Here is a 22,191-nt window from a genome sequence, read left to right on the forward strand (position 1 = left end):
TCTTGAACTGCTTCAAGTTCCCCCATATTATTTCATAAACTAAAACTCAAGAGTCAAAAGTGCTTTCAGGGCCGGCCCAGTGGCGCAGCAGTTAAGTTCGCACGTTCTGCTTTGGTGGCCCAGGGTTCACCAGTTCGGATACCAGGTGCGGACATGGCACCCCTTGGGAAGCCATGCTGTGGCAGGCATCCCACATACAAAGTAGAGGAAGATGGGCAGGGATGTTAGCTCAGGGCCAGTCTTCCTTAGCAAAAAGAGGAAGATTGGCAGCAGTTAGCTCAGGGCTAATCTTCCTCAAAAAAAAAACACCACTTTCTACCAGAAACAGTTGGTACCCGCTGTCTCCCATTCACATACCTAGAGAATAATGGGGAGGAAGTGATGACGCAGGACATGTGACAAAGAACTTCTTTCCGGGATTGCTATTTCCCACTAATCACCTTCACTCCTTCAATTGCATTTCTTAGGTTCTCTAGTTCTTGCAAGGTCTCTCCTCTTCTTCCTCTTTTACCTTCTCCAGAAGTCTACACTTCCATGCAGCCTAAATCAAAGGCTTGGTACTTTAAATCAGGTTCTGGCCAATGGGAGGTGGATGTGAAAGTTTACTTTCCAGTATTTTCTCATTTTTCCTCCAAACAGTCCCGTAACAAATGGTCTCATATATGTACCCAACCCCTTTATTCCTCTACTCCACTTACACATAACTCCCAACCCTGGATCCTCTTCTTAAACTACACGCTTTGCATTCTATTTCTGGATGAGTTCTCAGGCGGTGAAAGGAGAGAGGGTAAAGAGAAGGAAGCAGAGAATCTAAAGGGAAAGGTCAAACCAAACACACATACCCTCAGAGGCCCCTCCCTCCAGGGCCTCTAAAGCACGCACAAACCCGAGACATGAGTGATGGTTAAAAAAATTTGGGTTTTATTGTTTTTGCTAAACAATACTAAAAAAAAATTTCATTTTGAAGGCAAGGCTTGAATTATTTAATTTTGATCCATTTATTTAATTAAAAAAAAAAGGAAGGGGAAAGAGATCATGGCCAAAAAATAGTAGTTAACCCCCACCCCACCCCCGAAGCTCTAGCCAGTCACATGAGCATCACCCAGGTCCCACTCGGTGCCTGATATTCAGATAGTGGCACACTCTGCCCCACTGGACCGCCGTAAAGGCACAGGGGCAACTGGCGCCAGTCTTAGCTCTCAGCAGGTTAGTCAAACCAGACAAACTGGTGGGCTAAAGTCCAGAAATTCTTTCCAGGTTTTCTGCCCATCGGCTGAGCACATACAAACTGTCTTAAGCTTGTAATATTTAGGGGGGTGGGGAAGGGCATAAGAGCATGAGGTTGGCAGGAAACTACAGGTCACCCAAGCTTTCTCCTGGGCTAGTGGCTCTGGATACAGACTTAAAGAGAGGTTGGGATAGGTGGACTCCAGGTTTCTTACGAAAGAAAATCATCCCTCAAGGAGGAGCTGAGATGTGCCATGCAAAATACTTCTTCCTGCAGAGGGCACACGAGAAAGGGCAGCTGATTCTCCCATCTAGGAGACAGGAGAGTGATGCGGACGTTCTTCTAGTACCGTGAAGTAAGACAAAAGGCAGAAGGAGAATCCTGAGGTTTTGGCCAAATGTGAGACTGGTACACACACAGTTAAAGACTAAAACGCCATCAGGAACCCTCAAAGCCGAATCTCATCTGCATACACTGGCTCTAGGAAATGCTGCAGGAGATTCGTCCTGTGAACTAAGTCAAGTCAGTTGCCTGGCTATGGGTGGTGGGGAAGGCAATATATTTTTATTGTCAGAGGAATGAGGTGGGAAGAGTGGCCATGATCTAGTAAAAAGAGACCTGCAAGAAGCAGAAAATATTTAGAGAACATTTTAATATATATTTTCATATATATATTTAAAGTTAAGAAAAATAAAACTAATTCAAGCCATGCCCTGTGCAAAAAAAGAAAAAAAAAAAAGAAAAAAAAGAAAAATTTAAAGTGAGACTTCTGTCGGCTGCTCTAGTCTCAACTTAAGTATCACAGTCAGCTTGTTACTTTTATTTTGGAAGAGAAGATGTAAAAGTTTCTTTCAGTCACTCAGAAGGCAAGTATAGCCACTTATAAAAACAGAATGGCAAGGACAGACTAGGAAAGGAAAGTCAGAGGTGAAAGGGCAGAGCAGGAAAGGAATTTTCAAAAATAAAATTAACAAGGTGACTGTCCCAGAAGGGGGCTGTGAAAAGGACATGGTGGACCGAAGTCTGTTAGTCAAGTAATGATTCAACTTTTAAATTATTCTCTTGTTCTTTTTTGTTGGGTGTTTTGTTTGTTCAAGTCTAAGATTTGGAAACGCTGACCCTTTGTTAACAAGAGCCAACAGGAAATATAGGATCCCTTCCCTCCCCCGGCCTGCCTCCGCTGAAGCCACCACCATCGCCTCCTTGGCTGGATGCTGGAAGAGTCCTCCGTGTATGTGGACTCAGGATGACAGGGCAGCTTCCTTCTGTGGTTGTTGGGCTTGTGAACGCTGCAGTATCTTTTGGCTTTCCACGTCTCTAAAATGTTTTTCAACCTGAAAGAAACCAGTCAGTCTAGGTCAGAAGAGGAGATGGGCACATAAGGCCTCCCAAAAAGTTCACTCCAGACTTCGACATCCCATCCCAGTTGTCCAGCTTGTGGGCTATTCAGGCACTTTTGCCCTTGTTGTCTCTAGGCCTTCACAGCCACAAGGTAGGTGGGGGCCTCTTGTGTCAGTCACATTTTTTGCAGCTTCAGCTAAGATTGGCTAAAAGAAGGTAAATCGATAATCTAAAAGAGAATATGAAGGGAGATTATTATGACTCAAACTCCCTCTTCACACAAGTGCAGAATAAAAAGCTGGTGGGGAATTACAATCTTAAACTTTTTACATCCACAATATTGGTCTCTCAACGCTCAGTTTGTTTCTACAAATGCTGCAACTCAATCTAGAAAGTCAGATGACATATGCAGGGTCAGAGGCAACTGATTTATACCAACCAGCCCTTCCTGAGAACCCAGCCTGGGATGAGAGGAACTGCTCAGGCCCAATACCTGGGAACAGTCTGGCTAATTCCAAAAAGCCACACTGCAGAGGACATGGGGTTGACCACTTGCTTTATTCCACGCTGCCCAGTGGTTCTGCCCCCATAGAAGTGTCTAAGCCACAGCTTCAGAGCACCACAGTACAGGGAGGCAGGGTGGTTAGGCAGGGCTGCTCGCAGGCCGGCTATGTCAGAGGAGGCAGGGATTGCAGCACAACGTCCTGCCCTGATGCTGGAGGGGCGAAGGCCGAGGAACATCCTTTCCCTGAAAGTTTCATGGCTCCTTTACTTACTATTTTGCGTACATGGCTCAGTGCACTCCCCTCTTTGCCTTTACAGTTTTCCACTTGATATGGGGGCGTAATAACAACTTCTTCCATGACTACGATGTTTTTTTCTTGCCATTTACAGTCTTTAATGCTGGAAAGAGAAGAGAACAGGTGAAAATTACCTCTTGTGGGCATCCCACACCTCCTGCCTGATGAATAAACAACTCCAGAAAGCTGATCCCAAGTTCCCTGTTCACCACTAAGCCAACAACTAGATGCCTGCAGCCCATAGGAAAGAGTAGCCAAGAAACATTTCCTGGGCACCACTGGCTGGGAAACGCAATGAAACCAACGCATATTTATTTTGAGGGCCCAGAAGAATTACTCTTAAGTATTAGGAACCTGGAAAACCATAGAAAATTTGATGGCAGCCTCAGAAATCCAAACCAAATTGAGTTACAAATAAATAGCTAGGCTCAGGCCACTAGATTCAACCTAAGTAGCAGCCTAGGGCAGACGCTGGCAAACTTTTCTATAAAGAGTCAGATAACAAATATGCCAGGCTTTGTGGGCCATACAATCTCTGTCACTACTCTACTGAACTCTGCCGCTGTACCATAAAAGCAGCCACCGATGATATGTAAACAAATGAGATTTGGCCCGCTGGTTATGGTTTGCCAACAACTGGCCTAGGGACAAACGGCACGTTTAGGAAGACAGAAGAACAAATTCCCCATCTTGTGATCTGTACTCTGCCCCCACCACGCAAAATGGAAGCTGCTCCTCAAACTGGCCCCTCTCAATTATCAGACAGCTGGGCACTTGCCAGACCGGGAAAACCCATTCCAGTTCACACTTGGGGACACCCAGAGCAGCTGATACTACTAAGAGAGCTCCTGCACATACCTGTAAATGTTCAGATACTCACACCATGGCCTCAAACAGCTCTGATGCCAGCTGCCATCTGTACACCAGACCCAGGTGGTTAAATAGGGTAACAGAAGGCAGCGGGGGGGGGGGGGGGGGGGGAGTGTCAAATGTTTCAGTTTTCAGCAGCTAGGGAAGCTAGTGGAGAGTCAAATGACTTCTGCTGTGACAAAATGTCTTTTAGGAGGTGGTAATAAGGTGGCCTTCTGCTCTCTCTAACTCTCTATGTTCACCCAATGTACAACTGAGAAAAGTGAGATAGATATAACTTTCCCTTAATAAAATTGCATCAGCTTTTAGAGAAAGGTACAAGATCAAAATAATAACAGAGAAAGAAATCACTAATTCTAAGTTATGGAATACTAGGCCTGGAAGTGACCCTTAGGGATAATCTAACCCAAAACTAAGTTTTACAGAGGAAAAAACTGAAGCTCAGAGAGGACAACTTGTCCATGATTACACTATTCTTCTGTATGGAAAGGTGACAAGCACCCACATCCCTGGACACCGAGGTATTGCCAACACACTACCCAGCTTCCCTGGTGACTTTCAGAAACATAATTACCACCAGACAGCACAACGAGGCATCATCACCCGCCAGAGAAGGGACCCCTATGCTCCCCCAACTCACGTCTTGTGTATGGTCTGGAAGAGCTGCTGGCCCTCTAGGGAGACACCAGCGCTGATTGCATAGGCCTGGCTCAGCTTCTCCTCCTTCTCTGTCCGTGCTTTGCTGGCAAGCTAGGGTAGGGGAGAGGAAAGAGACTCAGAAAAGCACTCACCTTCATTCTTCCCAACAGTCAGGACCTAAGTTGAGGAAAGGAGGCCAGAAAAGACTGGTTTGGGTAGATTCAGTTTTCTCAGAGATCAAAAGTGAAACAAACGAAAACACACACAATATACCTGAAAAGTTACTGCTATTCCTGGCAAACATTCCTACCTATTGAGTGCCTACCATGTGCCATTCAGTGTGCTAAGCTAGAGATACAGCACTGAAGGGGGAGGGGAGACAGACAACAAAAAAAAACAAGACAACTTCTAGGAAGAAAAGAGAGCAGGGCAATGGCACAGAGGTACAGAATGTGACAGGGGAACTAACTGATGGGAAGTGATGGTTAGAGATAAAAGGTAATACATACTTCTTTTTTAAAGATTGGCACCTGAGCTAACATCTGTTGCCAATCTTTTATTTTTTCCCTTCTTATTCTCCCCAAAGCCCCCCAGTATATCACTGTATCTTCTAGTTGTGAGTGCCTCTAGTTGTGCTATGTGAGATGCAACCTTAGCATGGCCCACGAGCAGTGCCATATCCGTGCCCAGGATCCGAACTGGAAAAACCCCCGGCCGCCTCAGCAGAGCGTGCGAACTTAACCACTCGGCCACAGGGCCGGCCCCCACACATTTCTATGAAAGGAGAGAATTAAGAATTTTTATCAGCTACTGTGCTAGAGCCTCAGGTTTAGAAATTAACGTCTACCACACCTTCATAGACCAGAATTTGAGGTTCTGAAGACTCTACCTCTCTAGTATCATTATCCGTGTTCAGATGGGGGCCAAAACTCAAGTAAACCTAACATAGATTAGGTTCAACCAAGTTGAAGATGTCCACCTTCAACTTGAGCTCTAGTTATCCTGCTCTTTGCAAAAAGGAATGGTCTGCAATCTACCTCATGTCTGTTCCTTAACTGCCCTCTAGTGGAACAATCACAAACTGATCCAAAAGAATTCTAGGAAAATCTAGCAGTCTACTAAAATCTTGTAAATCCCTCCCAACAGGGGTGGCTACCCTGTCAATCACTATTGCCCTTCTAATACATCTCTGGTCCCCATCCCAGACTTGGTTGTAAGACAAAACAAGTATGCTGGACAAGATGGTTAAAAAAGGGGCAGATAACACATCTGAAAGTCAAACAAATAATTTGGAGATTTTCAGACCCATGAACACAAACATCTTACTATACGGATGCTGCAGCATACCAAAGACATATGCACAAACACACACACAAGAACACACAATCTGTCGCCAAACACCAGCTCCTTAAATACAAAGAGAGACCATACCTCCAACACATTCCCAAAGTACCTAGATGCTTGGAATTCCTAAACATTTATATCCTGCTTTAACAGTGACCTCTCAAACCGTAAACCAAATACAGTTCCACAGGGGAAAAAGTAAGCAAAGTGTCTAATTGTTGGTAAAGTGAAGCACTTTATTAAGGCATCGGTTTGACTATGAAGGAGAGAAGGAGGCCTTTGACTGGGTTATAGGGAACTGGGGAGTCTCATCCTTGCCTCTGAGTTTTAAAGACTGTGGGAGGGAGGACAGGGTGTGAGCAGAGAAGAGCTAGCTCATACACACAGTTATTTCAGTCTCCCTAAGTGAAAAAGGGAATAAAGGCCAAAACTCTGCAGCGATTTGAAGCCAGAGCACCTTTTTCACAAGGTCCCTGGGACATGCAGAGAGACAGATTCAACAGCAGTCAATAAATAACCTTTCAAACCTGGTCCTGCCATTCTGGCTCCAACAGGCGACAACTTTCCAGAGAAACAAATGACAGGGCTGACAGCATTCCCCCGAGCACTGGCAATCTCACCCGCAGCAAGAAAGCCTCGTGGCTTGAAAGCACTCAGTTCCTATGGAAAGAGAACTGCTGGTGGTGTATTTTAAGCAGCAACAAGCAAAGCTTACTCAGTCACTGAGAAAACCTTGGTAACAAGGAGTTTCCTTGAGCCTCACTTTCCCAACAACCCTGTAGAAAGTCTGAAGTCTCCAGGCAAAGAAGGGAAAACTGGAGGGCAGAAGAGCTGCCTTGGATAAACCAAGCGCCTCCAGAGCTTCTGGGAAGCAGCTAGTGGTCAGGCTGATGTTTACCCCATGAGCAGCGAGGAGGGTCTCACTTTGAGGTCTTTTCAAAACTGTTTATCCCTGAAAACCAAAACCATCTCCCAATGTTGGGTCAGACAAAGCTGCTTCTATAAAGCTTGTGTTAACTAGACAGTTTGGGTTCTCAGAGTAAAATATCCTTGTCATCTACATAGTAGGTTAAAAACATAACATGAACCCATTTAGTAAGAGAGGAGTTGGCTCAGGGAAACCAGGCAATCACACCGAATGTTTAAGAATGGATTGAGAAATTAAGCAAGAAGCGGGAGCGGGGCTGGGGGGGGGGGGCCACTGGGAGAGCGGCCACTTTTGAATTTTTGCCAAAGGCAAAATATATAGGGATATAAATCTCAGCCAGAAGTGATTAGTTTGGACGGCCTGAGTAACAGCAACACAATGGTCACAGAACACAATGATTTCAAAATAAAGCCCTAACATCCCGCCCAAAATATCAGTTGTACAATCTCTTCTAAAGCTCTGAAAGGAAAGAAGAATGGACTAGATGAGTCTCCATTTCAGCTCATAGTGCAAACAGAGCCCAACTGCTAAATGATATAAGGGAGAGCCTCGGAAAAGTCAGCAGAAGTAAGTGTAAGCTGGCTGTACTTCAATTCGCCCTAATATCCTCAACTACTCTACTGATAGCTGCAACTGTGCTTTGGGGGTCTGGACCCACCGCAAGCCCTGAAAACTTCAGCTGTCAGTTTACAGATTGTACTTTCATGGCGATATGAAAAATGCTTAAATCTGATATTCACCCACAGAGATCTGCTTTCACCAGGAAGTTGTACAAAGGGGTAAATTTCTCCCACAGAGGGCCTCATCAATTAGGCATGAGGAAGATTACCCTCGCAAAAAGGATCTTAACTGTTTCTTCTCAAAATTGGAGGTGAGAGGGAAAGGGAGATGACCTTGCTCTTTTTCAGGCATGTTCCTGAATACTCATGAAAAATGTGGATAGGCTTCCTTTTGCAAAGTGACTATCACTCTACCCTCAAGTTAGCTGTTACACAGATCTAAATTTCCCCACATCACAGTTTTGTAAACTAATGCATATCTATAAACGGTCCAGTTATTCCAAGTTAGTAAGTTTACGGTTATTGTCAAAACACCAGAGGGAACCAATAAAACGCCCTCAGTAGAGAAGGTGCAGGGTGTGCCTTTTAAGCTTGGGAGGATCATCAGGATTTCAATTTTCTAAATTCATTGACTATCACCATATACTACATCTATTTTCAACGCAAGCATGTTAGCTGTTGGCCTCTCTTCCAATAAAAACTGGAACACTAACTGCTTAGAATCCCAAAGATTAAAGGCATCAACTTCAAGAACACACTGGTTTCGGGCAAACCGAGAAGCACAAATCTACAAATATTTGATACTAATGTACATGTGACAATTAAAATGACTGCACAAGACAACCTGTGCTTCCCTGCCTCTCCTTTGATTTTGTATGATTCCCAGTGAAAACAGTTATTCTTCGTCTACTAACCAGTACTTCCTCCTGTGGCCATTTTATATATAGAACCTTGATGCGGGCACTGGAGAAAAGTGCATGAACTTGATACCAAAGCACATCAATATTAAAAGGCTTCTAGTCATGCCTGCTGCTGGGTAACCCCTGAGTGAGTGAATTAATGAACACCAACAGAAAGTATCTCTTCCTGCACTCAGTGACACAAAAAAGCAGCAGCAGCCACAACAAAATTCAAGCAATATGCATTTAATCTTGTTATTTAGTCACCAGCTGGGCCATCTTACTTCCACACACCCAGACCGTGAAAGCGCAGGTGCTGTGGGGAATCCAGAGGGATTCCTACCGCAAGTATTTAACAGGCTGTGACAGCTGATACAACAAGGGAAGGAGAGTCCAGAGAAGAACCTGCTGGAGGTGACCTACTGACTCCAATGAGCCACTCTCAGTTCGTCCTCTCTGTGTTTGGGCCTTCCAACCAGTTGCCCTCACAGAGGGGTTACGCAGCACCACAGCTGCTGCCCCAACACTGCTGGTGCTGCCTGCAAGGCCTGACGGAGGCTGAGGGATGGCAGAACAGGGCAGCCAAGAACAACTGTCACCCTGAGAGCCCATGCTTGCTCCTGCTGTTTCAATTCTGGAGCACGCTCTTGGAAAGCCCTCATCCTTAGCCAGCAACAAGCAGGCTCTCAAAATTATTTCTTTCAACCCGAAGTCTTCCTGTTCCCTAGCTGAAAGCTCCTGTTTGAAAGTTTCTAATAAAATACTGTTGTTTACAATCTCGGATAGTTGGGAACTCAAAAAATAAGAGTATCCCACTTGAAGCCGTGTCCTAGAATACATAACAATCAATTAAGACACTGAATAAAACAGGGGAATGGTAGAGCCAACAAAGCCTGGCAGTGAACCTAAAATTCTAAGAGCTAACTTGTTGTTGAGAGCTTACTCCATGCTAGGCACCGAGCTAACATACTTTACATGTATTAAACATTTAATCCAAACAACGATCCTATGAGATAGGGACTAAAATTACTCCTCCTTTAATAGACAGAGAAACTAAGGCACAGCTGTTAAGAAACTTACCCAAGTTCACTAAGCCATAAGCAGGAGAGTCTGGATTTGAACCCAGACAGGCTGACTCCAGAGCTGTGTTCTTAACCGTGTACTACACTCAAACAGACGCACCTAACAAATAAGACTAAATTACTGTTGAAAGTATAGTTACAAATTTGAATGCAAAAGAAAATATTTTTTAAAAAGGAAACTACTTTAAGACTCAGCGGCCACCTTCTTTTTTGATCAATGAACTCTGGCATTTCCATCAATGTCCCTAATACAGAACCCAACTGTCTGCCTTTCAGTGAGGGGCCTCTCTTTTCTGAAAAGGGTCCCAGTCTCACTCTAAACCTCAAGAACATCCTTTACTTCTTTTGTTAAAGGTAATTCACAGGAATGCTTTTATGAGAACAGATCCTGTATAAGAAAGCAATTCAGGCCAATAAGGATAGGACCATCATTTTCTGATGTGCCAAGACTAGAGAAGGTAAGTCAAGGAAGTCTCCTGCACCTGAACGTTAAGATATGCTGAGTGCTTTGAGCTACGATGAAAAACACCCTGCAAATCCAGGGGCCATAGTGCCACCTCAGTCTCTAGGCCTTGACACAATACTTGTTAAACCATCATACTGCTGCCATACAATGCAGACCAGCCCCAAGTCATAGCCAGCACACACTACCGGGAAAGTTTTCTCTCTTACCTGGTTTAAAACAAAAACTAGTTGTCAGCAAAGTCAACAGTTTTTCTAAGTTATCTGAAATTGTATCACCAAACATTATTTACAGCTATAACAGATAACTAAACCTCCTGGACAACAAGAGTTAATTTCTTAGTCCTAAGACCCTGAAACGATTACTGCTGTGGAACCTCCACATGGCTCTGCAAGTGAGAAAACTGGCCGGGATGTAAACTGAAATTTGAGCTCAACAACCTATCTCTGAGAGTGCATGCTCAAATTGGCCATGAGGATTAAGAGAGATACGGTGGGTGAAAGAACTAGGGGAGCTGTAAAGCAGTGTACAAATATTAACCGTTAAATTATTACTATTATTATAACATCATTAGTATTAGCACAGAGAAGGTGGCTTGTGGGTCATTTCAGAAAAATCCATGTAATCCAACCTTCCTTAGCCAATGAACTCAGAGCTCCCTCCCTTCTGGTATCTGTAAGAGCTGCTAGAGGCATAAGTCCTAAACAGAGTATCCTCCAAAATATAACTGGAATAATAAGTTAAAAAATGCCTTTAACTTTTTGCACCAAAATGGGGACTCCATTTATGGAATAAAAAGTTGATTTTATTCAGTGATAGTGAAAGAACCGTGCACTGTTGTTTCCTGGGCTTTGAAAAGAGCAAAGAAAGCAAAGTAAAACAGAAGAGCCATCTCCTTATCCCCAAAAAAGAGATTCCAACCCGCGCCTACCACTCACTCAATGCACGAACCTAAGCAAGATGCATAACCCGTCCTGAGCCTCAGTCCATTCGTCTGGGGCCCCTCCTGAAGGGCTACTATTGGAACATCAATTCTGGCACTTAACTAGTCCCTTTCCTCCCTTCTGAGAACTAACGACCTCCAGTTTAGCTCACTGACAGGGCAGCAAATGTTTCTAAATTGCAGAGATGGACCAACTGAGCACCTTCCAAATCAGCTTGATTCTACTTAACTTCCTTCCTTTTACCTAGTTAATTACCGTTTATTCTTCAAGACTACTCCATTGTTACATCTGAAAAGCCATCCCTAAAATGTTCACTCTCTAAGCCAAGGGTTGGCCAACTATACAGCCTGTAGGCCAAATTCAGCCAACCACCTATTTTACTTAAGTTTTACTGGAATGACCATGCCCATCTGTTCATATATCTTCTATGGCTCCTTCTGCTACGAAGGCAATTGAGTAGTTGTGACAGAGAACGTACAGCCCACGAAGCCTAAAACATTTACTATCAGGCCCTTTACCGAACAAGTTGGCTGCCCCTTGCTCTGTGCTATCCTAGCAGCTTGCTCACACTTCCAATTAACACTGACCCTGCTGTATGTTAATCACTAAGTTCACTGCTGCTGTCCCTCACCACGCCCAACAAACAAGAGGTTCTTGAAGGCAAAAGCAGTGTCTTAATCATCCTGACATTCCCAGCACCTGGGAGGGAGGGCCGAGGGAGAGGATAGGTGGATAAAAGGAAGAGAAACCTAGACAATCAGAGATTCATAGAACAGTTCCCAGAGGATAAGTGACTAACACAGGGTCACACAATTCATTAGCAGCCCAGCTGTAAAAAGAACCCAGTTCTTCAAACTCCCCACATTCTACACACCATCCTGTTAGCTTTTGCCATAGTGTGCAGATCCTTTAATTTTCTAGTTCAGGTACAATCTGCTTCACTTTCCAGAGTAGTTTCTGGTATTTACCTAAGCTAGTCTCAAAACTCCAATGCTAGAACTTGACTGTACCACTTGCTTTTTTTGTGCCCCCCAAGCCTGTTCTCTGCCAGGAAAATTAAACCAGTTAGAGTGCCCCTTTCTTAACACTGAAAAGAGTTACCACCACTGACCCACCAGTAAAGTCCTTATTTTGAATCATCTCCATGTCAAAAAGGTAGAATGCAGAGGCAGCTGCAACAACACACCCACGGTACAACTCTGCCAGTCACTTGAGCTCAACAATTTGTCCTTTCAGGTGGACAGCGATTCTCCCCACACCCCCATGATGTCAAGAAAGCCCCCATCTGAACCAAATCCTAGACCTCATGAAGGCCCAGTGAGTCAGCTGGCTGCCACGCACTATAGCCTGAAATGAGTCATGAGCCCTAGCCTGGAGCACTGCACCCCCCACTATGGCTCTGTCAGGTTGACTTCAAAGTTTGAATGCCACTGAATATGACCTCCAACAAAAGCCTAGTGATTTTTCTAAAATGGCAGTCAATCACTACCTCTGACTTCATCTGACACCACTCACTACTTAACACGCCCCCTATCACTCAGCAGTGATGGACTCTTCCTCTTCACCCCCTACTTGCATCTTCATGACACTTCTGTGAGGAAACAGCTGTCTGCTCATAGCCAGATGCAAAACTTACTGGTGGACTAACCTGGGACTGTGGCCTTGACAACATATTCCAATCAAGTGACCCAAAAGGTTATATATATATATATATATATATAGCTTGTAGAAGTCAGAAAAATTTTATCTGACAGAAAAGTCTTGCTTTCCCTAGACAAGTAGTTGTTTCCTTTCCCACATTTACACATAATATGAACATCCTCTACCTCCTACCAGTATACAGATACCCAAACACAGGGTGGCCAAGTCATGATTCTACTTGGTGATAATTCCATACCTCAACACATTAGGGTCAAGATATGGTCAGGGCCTGGCTAACAGCACAGGTCCATGAACATAGGCCACAATGCAACAACTATCAACTACTCCAGGAATTTAATCATACTTTAGGATTAACCCTCAAAGCACCAGAAAGTCATAAGGTTATGCTAAATCCTAGCTTTGAAAGTGGTAGAACTCAAAACAAAAATCAAGTCAATTCTTCCCTCAGGGTAACATCATACCTAAAGGTAAGTACTGATGTCAGTTTCTTTTAAAAGTGAACTTTGCGACTCTTCCATTTTCTCAGCCTTACCAGGTCCTTCTACTCCCTGATCAATCTCCAAATACCATTTTTATCCAAAGGCTGCCAACTTATTCTTCATTACCAGGAACTGATGATAAACTCTGAATCTTTTCTTTCTAGTTCCGTGTGATCACTCACTGCTTGTTAGTAAGGTATAAATGGGTCATAAATGGATAAAAGCAGCTGACAAATTAGTCAGTCGTCTGACAAGGGAGGTGGACACCTTATCTGTGGATTTCAATTTTCTATGTTTTGTCCCTTTTCCTGCCTCCCCTCACAACACACAAATATCTCCTCCAGAAAGTCTTCTTCAACTCTGCAAAGTGATGACTTACATCTCATTCAATGCACTCGATGCATTTATCTAAGCAAATGAATACATACAGTTGCCTTGGCTGTTGTCAGTGAGTTCTTTCCTAAGAGTCTCAGAGGTTGAAAAGCACAGCCTCCTAGGTTCTGTTACTGTTCACTCTAACCTCCAACACTCAGGCAAATGTCCACTTAACTATGTCATTTGATAACACTGCCCTGGAAATTCAAGTTCACTCTGGTCACCAACAAGAGGTCTCTTAAAACATCATTATTTAATTTTAAGATATTACATACTAATGTATCCAATACAATTTTGACTTTCCCCAATCTTGGGTTGGCAAGTTGTGACATCTGAATGAATGTCAGCTCCAATGCTAGGGAGGACTGACATAGTAATAGTAGTGTCAGTGTTTGTGGCTGTCTTCCCTTTGTCAGACTCCCCCTCTCCTCCATCTTGCCCCTATCCCATAATTCAGGGAACATCAGTTGGCTACAAACAGCTAATGCAGGAGAACAGAACTAACATTTGCCAACTCTAGCCAACTTGACCTAATCCTAACAATTCTGAGATAGATATTAAGATTATCCCATTTTTACAGTGAGGAAACTGATGCTGAGTAAGGTTAAGAGGCAGAGAAGTGATTTTGAAGACTTATCTGCTCAGTTCCTATATTCTTTCTACTAGACCACACTGCTCCTGACCACACAACACAGATGTTTCTCTTTACTTAGAAACTATTTAGGATTATAGATATTTGGGTACTCATTTCATTTCACCCAACTACTCTATAAGCTCCCTGGGCTAAGCACACAGTAGTAGAAAAAACATGGGATTTTGCCATCAAAATATCAGACCTGAATTCAAATCTAAGCTCTATCACTTACTAGTTGTATGACTTTAAGCTAGTGACTCATCCTCTCTGAGCCTCAGTTTATTCTTCTGTAAGATGGTGATGGTAACCCACACCATCAAAACTGTTGTTGAGATTCAATGAGATGTCTACCAACCGCTAGTTCAGAGGGAGGCATGTAAAAATAGTAGTTCCTACACTATTTGATACCTGTTTTCTCATCAGTTAAACTAAAAATAAAATATACTCTAACGATCACACAGAATGATTGTGAGGATGACATGAGATGTGTCAAAGCTCTTTGTAAACTGTAAAGCACTAGAAAAATGTAAGCCATGGTCCTCAGCAGAACTTACCACAATGTCTTGCACAAAATAGATTTTCAGTAAATGTTTGATAAGTGCTACATAAAAAAACCTTGTTAATGTTGACACGTCCCAAATCATCTAAGAGCACTACTAACCCATAGGCAATCTTCATCCCCAGAGAACAAGATCTAGAGTCAATTCAAAGGAACTTGTTAAGAAACACCTTCCTTCACCCTAGCATGTGGACCCGAGGGCTCTCATCCTCAAGCAATATTAAAGCCTTCCTCATAAGAGAATAAATTAATGAGCCACATGGTGAATAATCTGGACCTCACTTATGACTAGCTTTGGTGTGCTTTTGTACTTTTATTTAAATGTTTCTGTCTTCAGGAAATTCGGAACACTTCTACAGGGTACAACGTTAATGTGGAGAAGTTAAAATGATATTCAAAACTTTCACCTTCTGCAATCCCACTGTCCTCTTCCAAGCTTCCTCTTACATCCCACTGCTGTAGATAGACAGGATTTCTTAGCCTGCAGTAAGCTGTCAGTAGAACACAAAACAGGCTCATCTCCAAGAACTGCTAGTTCATACTTTCTCTACTTGGGCTGGAATTAAGTATTTCCTTTAAAAAGCCTTCTCTTCCATTTCCTCCTGGGTTGGAGTAAACAAATATCCAGTTTATATCAAGAGGTTTAATTAAACAGAGCACTTACTATGTCAGCAAGACGAGCCAACATGTGACAGTATCTTCCACTGGAAGTGGAGTATAGACGTAGTGCTCCCCTAGTCTGCAAGCATCAACAGTTTTCTTCTAGGGATCTCAGAGCACTTCAGTTCCCTTCTATCATGCTTAAACAATCCTCCATCTTAAAAAAATCCAAGTCCATGCACTTAAGTGAGATGAACTTCTCATGTCATTCAAGCAACGTGTAAACAGCAGCCCAGATTGGCTGTTTTCAGTAAGAGCCCAGGAGGCTCTTCTAACTCTAAGTGAATCCAAGGAGGAATCACAAAGCATCCTCCAAGGGTGGTTTCAAGGGAAAAGCCAGTACAGCTTACTCATAAACATCTCTACAAACGGAAGAAGGAATAAATGAAATCCAAAGATAGCCCTCCAACCTAATTTTAGTTTTTAGTTTCTGACTCCTCTTCCAGAAAACCTTTTTCAAGACTTGGCAAGCAGGCCACAAAGTAAGAAAAGTAAAGATTTCTGGTATTCCCCAACCTATTACTTCCTGCTGCTTTCTTGAAAGAGTGGGTAAACAATTAGTTTACAACAATGCTAGTAAACAACTAAAACTGACCAGCAGAAAGCAAAATCCTAAAGGCAAAGATAATCCGCAAACTAAACAACCAAGAAACTAGTTCTATTTGAGATTAACTATAAGAGAATTGCTTCTGAACAGCTCCCACTTAACAGCCCCACCCATTCACTCCAAGCCCTCTCAGATAAATGGTGGCACTTGTTGGTCACAAGAGCAGAAACTTAGTATCTTTTAAATTTAAGAAAATCATCCCAGGGCCGGCCCCGTGGCCAAGTGGTTAAGTTCACACGCTCTGCTTTAGCGGCCCACGGTTTCACCAGTTCGGATCCTGAGCGCAGACATGGCACCGCTCATCAGGCCATGCTGAGGTGGCGTCCCACATGCCACAACTAGAAGGACCTACAACTAAAATAGACAACTATGTATGGGGGGCTTTGGGGAGAAAAAGCAGAAAAAAAAAAGATTGGCAACAGTTGTTAGCGCAGGTGCCAATCTTCAAAAAAAAAAAATCCCTCTTTCAGATGATCTTTCCTCTACTACTCACTGACAGTCCAGTTATTTAGTGACAGACTTCTCACACCCTACAAACACCAAATGATAATTTACAGCCTAGTTTTCTCCTCAATAAACTATTTCACTTGAATCTTTTAAAATCTCTTCAGCTAACAGAAGATCACCCAAAGAGCTCCTATACTCCAGCAGGAGGTATCTTACTAAGCCAGAGTTTCAAAAGCCTATTGGCTTCCAAGAATGGGATGTTCTGTATGCAACAGCCTTTAGTATGAAACCAAGACCCTTCTGAATCTGTCCTCAGCAATCACTGGAAAACGTGTAGCATTTCCTTGGAATATGGAAAGAAGGCAGCTCCAGATCTGAGGTAACTACACTCTGCTAGCCTCAGTTACCCTCTATTGTTTCAGCTGCCTGAGTGTTTCCTTGCTTTGCTGAACTGTAGTGAACACACTACATTCCCAAGAGAGGCAAGAGAATATACCTTATTACAAGACTCCTCTAGAGGGAAAAACTTTCACCACACTAATTCAAGAGACTTAAGGAAAGCAACTGCTACTAAAATCAAAGGCCTAACAAATATTTATTTGTTGCAAGCCTCTTTACATTCAGTGATGAAGAAAGCAGGTATGGTTCCCATCCTCAGAGAACAAAGTTTGGTGAGAAAGAAAAGTAAATAAATGACATACAATTACAATTACAAAAAGGCTACGAACAGGGTAACCTTAGGTCCCAATTTGCCCAGGACACACACATCTATAGATCTATACTTGTCCCAGTGTAAAACAAGAACACCCACCCTGTACTTTCAAAAACCTCCCAGGTTGGACTACAAATGATAAGTCATCTTAGCTCTGAAGGATAAAGTACTAGAAGAGCGAATAATGGGGGCAAATTACTTCAGCCTGGGTAATCAGAGAAGATTTCTTGGAAGAAGTGCCATTTAACTAAGTCCTGATGAATGAGGCTCCAGCCGTTCTGGAAGGAAGAATGTTCCAAGTATAGGGGACAGCAATGGTTACAATGGGGCTCGGGGTATTATTATTACTGACCAACATGAACACTGGCTGATAGAACTGAAAAATCAAAACAGTGATGGGGGAATCCCAAACATCAATTTGTACATTCAAGATTAAAATACCCTAACCCTTGAATTTTGATAGACCTCAAAATTCAAACTTAAATACAAAAATGAAGCCCCAAGGCAGTGGTTCTCAAATTTTTGTAGGTCATGAATTCCTGAGAATCTGAAAAATACTCCATATCTTCACCCAGGAAACACACACGTTCATGTGTGCGCACACACACACTTTCAGGAGGTTCAGAGGCAACACCCCTACTCAACCCCACCAACACCAGAAGTTCATGCATAGATGTCAGATGTTTTTTTAAAAAGCCCTCTTTCACAAAGGACAAAAGCAAGCTCTCAACTCTGGGCATTATGATGTGTCTTAAAATCTTCTGAAGCTATCCAGGAATAAAGAGAAAAACTAAACTGATATATTTTTTAAAAGAACAAGCAATTATAAGTCAATGAAAAAATGAAAAACAAACAATGGACAATGTATGTATTACCAAGCAAGAGTCAATGAGACTCAATTTTCCCACCATTTCAGAGAGCCAGAACTGCCCTCAAGTCCTTACCTTACTAACATTGAGTGAAGCTAGGGGAGGAGGGGTTTCTGTTCGGTCATTAATTATTTCCACTTCTGAAACATACTGTAAGTTTATGAGCAAGATGTCTGCGTGGTTGGGCTTTCCACTGGAAGAGGGACATTCTGGTGAGAAAATAAAGTTAAGGAAATAGGGGCAAGCACAGCACTGACACATCCTGAAAGGGGCATGGAAAACACAAATCACACAAGGCTTGTGTAAAAGGTGTGCCACGAGCAAGAGACACGGAGCCTCACAAGAACCACAGCTCTCCTCAGGAAATTTCTGCCTGTCACCTTCCTCCCGCTCAACCCCATAACCAAAAGATCTCAAGCTCTTCAAAGCCAAATACGATCCAAAAGTGGAAGCCTCAAAAGGGTTTCTGTCACCTTCTCTCTACCGGCCTTACGGAGAGGAATAACGCAGTTTTAAGGCCGTATGTATGCTGTTCGTCTTGAACCTAATGAACCACACAGGAGAGGCACTTTCTGTTCTTGCCATAATACTACCTATATCTAAAGAGTGCTCTTTTCACTTTTTCAGATTTGAGATTTCCCATTTTGCACAGGAGAAAACTACAATACCAGAAAGTGAAAATACAGTACTCATTCGAGGTGACCCAGCTAGTGAACCCATTTATTCATTCATTCATTCACTCATTCTCCAACCATTTATCAAAAGCATACTGTATGCCAATTAAAAGTAAAGCAATTCCTCATTCCAAAACCCTTCCACATAAACTACTAATGTGTAACGTCTTATTTGGTTCAGGTATGAATTCTTGTATTTAAAAAAAAAGCAAATGGTCTTGCTGTAATTAGTCTCGAGGACATCTTCCTAATAAGCTAGAAACCCAGTAGTGGTTAAATGAATTAAGATACTTGCCACTCAAATGCAGCAGACTCAGTAGGAAACTTTTCCTTTTGAAAGAAGCCATAAAGGATTACTGTTCAAAAAAAAAAAATCCAAATAAATCCACCTGTGGCTCAAATAAAAGGGGAAGGGGTAGCACATTTATCACAACCAGGAAGTATTTTGTTTCCAAGATTGAGTTTCCTGGAGTAATTCCGAAATCACTTCCACTCCAAAGAAGCAGGCCAGCTTTTCCATTCTGTTTAACGTTGCCAATTTCAAAAGGGAGGATACCACCATGGAAAAGTCAGGACTCCATGTGCAGGGCTGAGCAAGAGAAGGTAACTTACTCTTTCACCTGTAACCCACGCATCCCTACATAAGCCCCTGAAAAACATGGTCTTTCCCCTGGACCAGGTTTCCAATGCAAACATCCCCAAAACAGCAATTTTCAAACGGCTGAGAAACCCAAAATTCAACACTCGCCGTCCCCAATGGCACCACGCATACACACGCACCAGCAAAACAAGCCCCTATGCCCAGTTCAGAGACAAACTCTGTCCTGCAGTTACTTTCCCCCAAAACAAGCGAGGCCCATTTGGTCACCATCCCGCCGCCCTTCCTTGGACCAAATCCCATCAGGAGACACCCCCTTGTAAACTCCACACCCCGGCCCTACTAGCAGTTCCTTACTCTACACACCCCCTCCTCACATGATTTTACCCGCCCCCCTTCCATCCGGGCTCCAATCCACCAGCCCCCTCCCACGACCACCCCCTCTGCTCATCACTGTGTCCCCTCTCCTATCTTTCCTCCCGAAAGGCCATCCGCGTGTCAAGCCCCCCTCCACCCACCGACCCTCGCTCGAGGCCCAGCTCCCACAAGGGATGGGAGACAAGATCCCCAAAGGGGACCGAGGGACCGCGAGAGGGGGAGGGGAACTCAAGGGCCGTGCGCATGCGCTCGGGGCGCCGCGGTAGCCGGTCGCCCCTAGGCCCGGAGAGGGCCCCAGCTGCCGCCGCCGTCCCCCACCCCCCCACCACCACACAGACACGCCGGCCCGGCCTCGGGCTCCGCGAAGGGAAGGATACTTAAAGCCAGCATTTTGGACTGGTAGTCGAAGGCTACCACCTCGCCCTGCAGCCGCTGCTCCTGGCACGTCCGGCACGACACCTGGCTCCCAACGCTGAAGTACTCGCCCGGAGGAGCCGCCATCTTGGGAGAGCAGCCGCGGCCGGCGGCGGCGGCGGCAGCAGCGGGCGAAAGCCGGGCCCCCAGTGAGCGCCGCGCCGCGACGCACGGGGCGTGCTGACGTCACACGCCAGGGCGTGGCCTGGTGCTGGGTGGGGCGGGAGCCTAGGTGGAAGAGGAAATAAACGGGAATCTGAATAATTGTGTTTGTGCCGCTGCGCCCGCATGGTAAAGTGCTTGTAGGGGTCCATTTTAGAAGTTAAAGATAAATGACCCACGTGGAATGGAAAGGGAAAGGAGGAGGGAGCTGCAGTCTCCATTACGTTGCACACCTTGACACAAGAGTTTAATGAATGAACTCTGTATTTTACATATGAGGAATCCGAGGCCCAGAGGACTTAATGAAACTTCCTCAAAATGATTGTACTTAGTTACAAAGTGGTAATGGAAAGAATATTGGCTATAGAATTGGCTAAACCGGAATCGGAATTCCAGGTCTCCCACTTACTAAGTTATATGACCTTGAGCAAATTACTAAACCTGCTCCTGTTTCTTTATGCCTTCTGTATTATCACTTATTGAGCATCCGACAACCCTTTGAGGTAAGAATCAATACCCTCATTTTACAGGTGAAGAAATTAAGTCTTAGACTAAACTTGTCTAGGGTCGCACAACTAGCAAGGATTCAGTCTACCTGTCTCCAAAGACAGTGCTACTTACTGCTATACTATATTAGATAATACCTCATAGAGTAGTTAGGAGGTTAAGAGAGATATATGTACAAATGCCTGGCATGTGGTAGATCTAATAAATGGTAATTCCTCCATGATCACCCATCACCCTTGGAACTCAAGATGCTTTCCCATCTCCCCTCTTGCCCTCTCCCCTAGAAAACCAGTCAAAGGGCAGAAGTGAGGAGCAGTGGTAGTGACAAAGGGGGCTTTGGGGTAGGAGTTTGGGGCCTCCCCATTAATGTTTGTAGTCTGATATACAAAGTAGTTTTCTTAACCTGTAAGTACTGTGCAGATACATTTTCAAGCCCTACCATTACCAATTGCCACCCCTAACCCACCTACCCCCTTAGTATAGAAAGTCTGGAGTCTCAGGTATGAGTCACAACAAGTTGACCTTCCTCTAGTCCAGATGGAGGCAAAGGGCCAGCCCTGGCACTACTTAACCTGAACAAAGTTCAGAAGTGTTTCCTTGCCCCGCAAGAGACATCAACTTCCTAATGTTGGGTGTATATTAGTACAATCATTGTAATAGAAATAAACACACTGCCCCCTTATACTTGTGTCTCTTCAGAGAACCTTCCTGTCCAGCCCCCATAACAAGTCATATGTAATTGCCACTCCACTTTTTATATGACGTCGTGATTATAGGTTTTCACATATGACTGCCAGGCACTAGTAGGAAAGGCTTCCCTGAAGAAGTGAAAAATCTGAGACCTGAAGGACCTGCAAGGTATGGCCATGCTTTAGGCAGAGGGAACTCCATGTGCCAGAACCGCTAAGAAGAGAGAGCATGGTGATTTCAAGGAACATGAAGTAACTCACAAATATTATGAAAAGAAGTGTGGGGACAGCCTGGTAAAGGTTGTCTGGCTAGAGACAGAGGAAACTTTCCAGGACTTAGAAAATTTAGCCTTTCTCTTTGGGTCAACTGAAAAACATTTAGCTGGCCAGCCCCAGTGGCCTAGTGACTAAGTTCAGTGCAGTCTGCTTCAGAGGTCCGGGTTCAGTTCCCAGGCACAGACCTACACCCCTCTGTTAGCAGCCATGCTGTGGCAGTGGCCCACATACTAAAAAATAGAGGAAGATTGGCACAGATGGTAGTTCAGGGCAAATCTTCCTCAGCAAAAAAAATAATTAATTAATTAAATTAAAAAATAGCAAGGGAAGGAAATGAGATTCATATCCAGCTTCCCTTCTCCAGAGCTTTTTATTTAGTAAAATTAATCTC

General features: G+C 43.9%; 1 protein-coding gene across 2 annotated transcripts; it reads right to left on the reverse strand.

The window, feature by feature from the left end:
- Positions 1-384: 384 nt before the first annotated feature.
- On the reverse strand, positions 385-20,320 carry LSM12 (LSM12 homolog). Of its 2 annotated transcripts, XM_046675929.1 has the most exons (5): positions 20,130-20,320; positions 18,178-18,311; positions 4,880-4,989; positions 3,346-3,472; positions 399-2,562 (listed from the first exon to the last, which is right to left on the reverse strand). In XM_046675929.1, the coding sequence occupies exons 1-5, from the start codon at positions 20,251-20,253 to the stop codon at positions 2,470-2,472; spliced, it is 588 nt and encodes a 195-aa protein (XP_046531885.1). In that variant the 5' UTR covers positions 20,254-20,320; the 3' UTR covers positions 399-2,469. The 2 variants fall into 2 exon arrangements, with proteins under 2 accessions (XP_046531886.1, XP_046531885.1); XM_046675930.1 differs by lacking the exon at positions 18,178-18,311 and having other exon boundaries at positions 385-2,562; positions 20,170-20,319.
- Positions 20,321-22,191: the final 1,871 nt, after the last annotated feature.

This window comes from Equus quagga, chromosome 11 (genome assembly GCF_021613505.1).
Source record: "Equus quagga isolate Etosha38 chromosome 11, UCLA_HA_Equagga_1.0, whole genome shotgun sequence".
Classification (NCBI taxonomy): domain Eukaryota; kingdom Metazoa; phylum Chordata; class Mammalia; order Perissodactyla; family Equidae; genus Equus; species Equus quagga.

Excerpts from the sequence above, each read along its gene's own strand:
- LSM12 (XM_046675929.1), bottom strand. The coding sequence starts at position 20,253 with ATGGCGGCTCCTCCGGGCGAGTACTTCAGCGTTGGGAGCCAGGTGTCG. Across the intron at positions 18,312-20,129 it reads GTCCAAAATGCTGGCTTTAA|AATGTCCCTCTTCCAGTGGA; the intron begins GTATCCTTCCCT and ends TTTTCTCACCAG. Across the intron at positions 2,563-3,345 it reads TGAGCCATGTACGCAAAATA|GTTGAAAAACATTTTAGAGA; the intron begins GTAAGTAAAGGA and ends GGTTTCTTTCAG.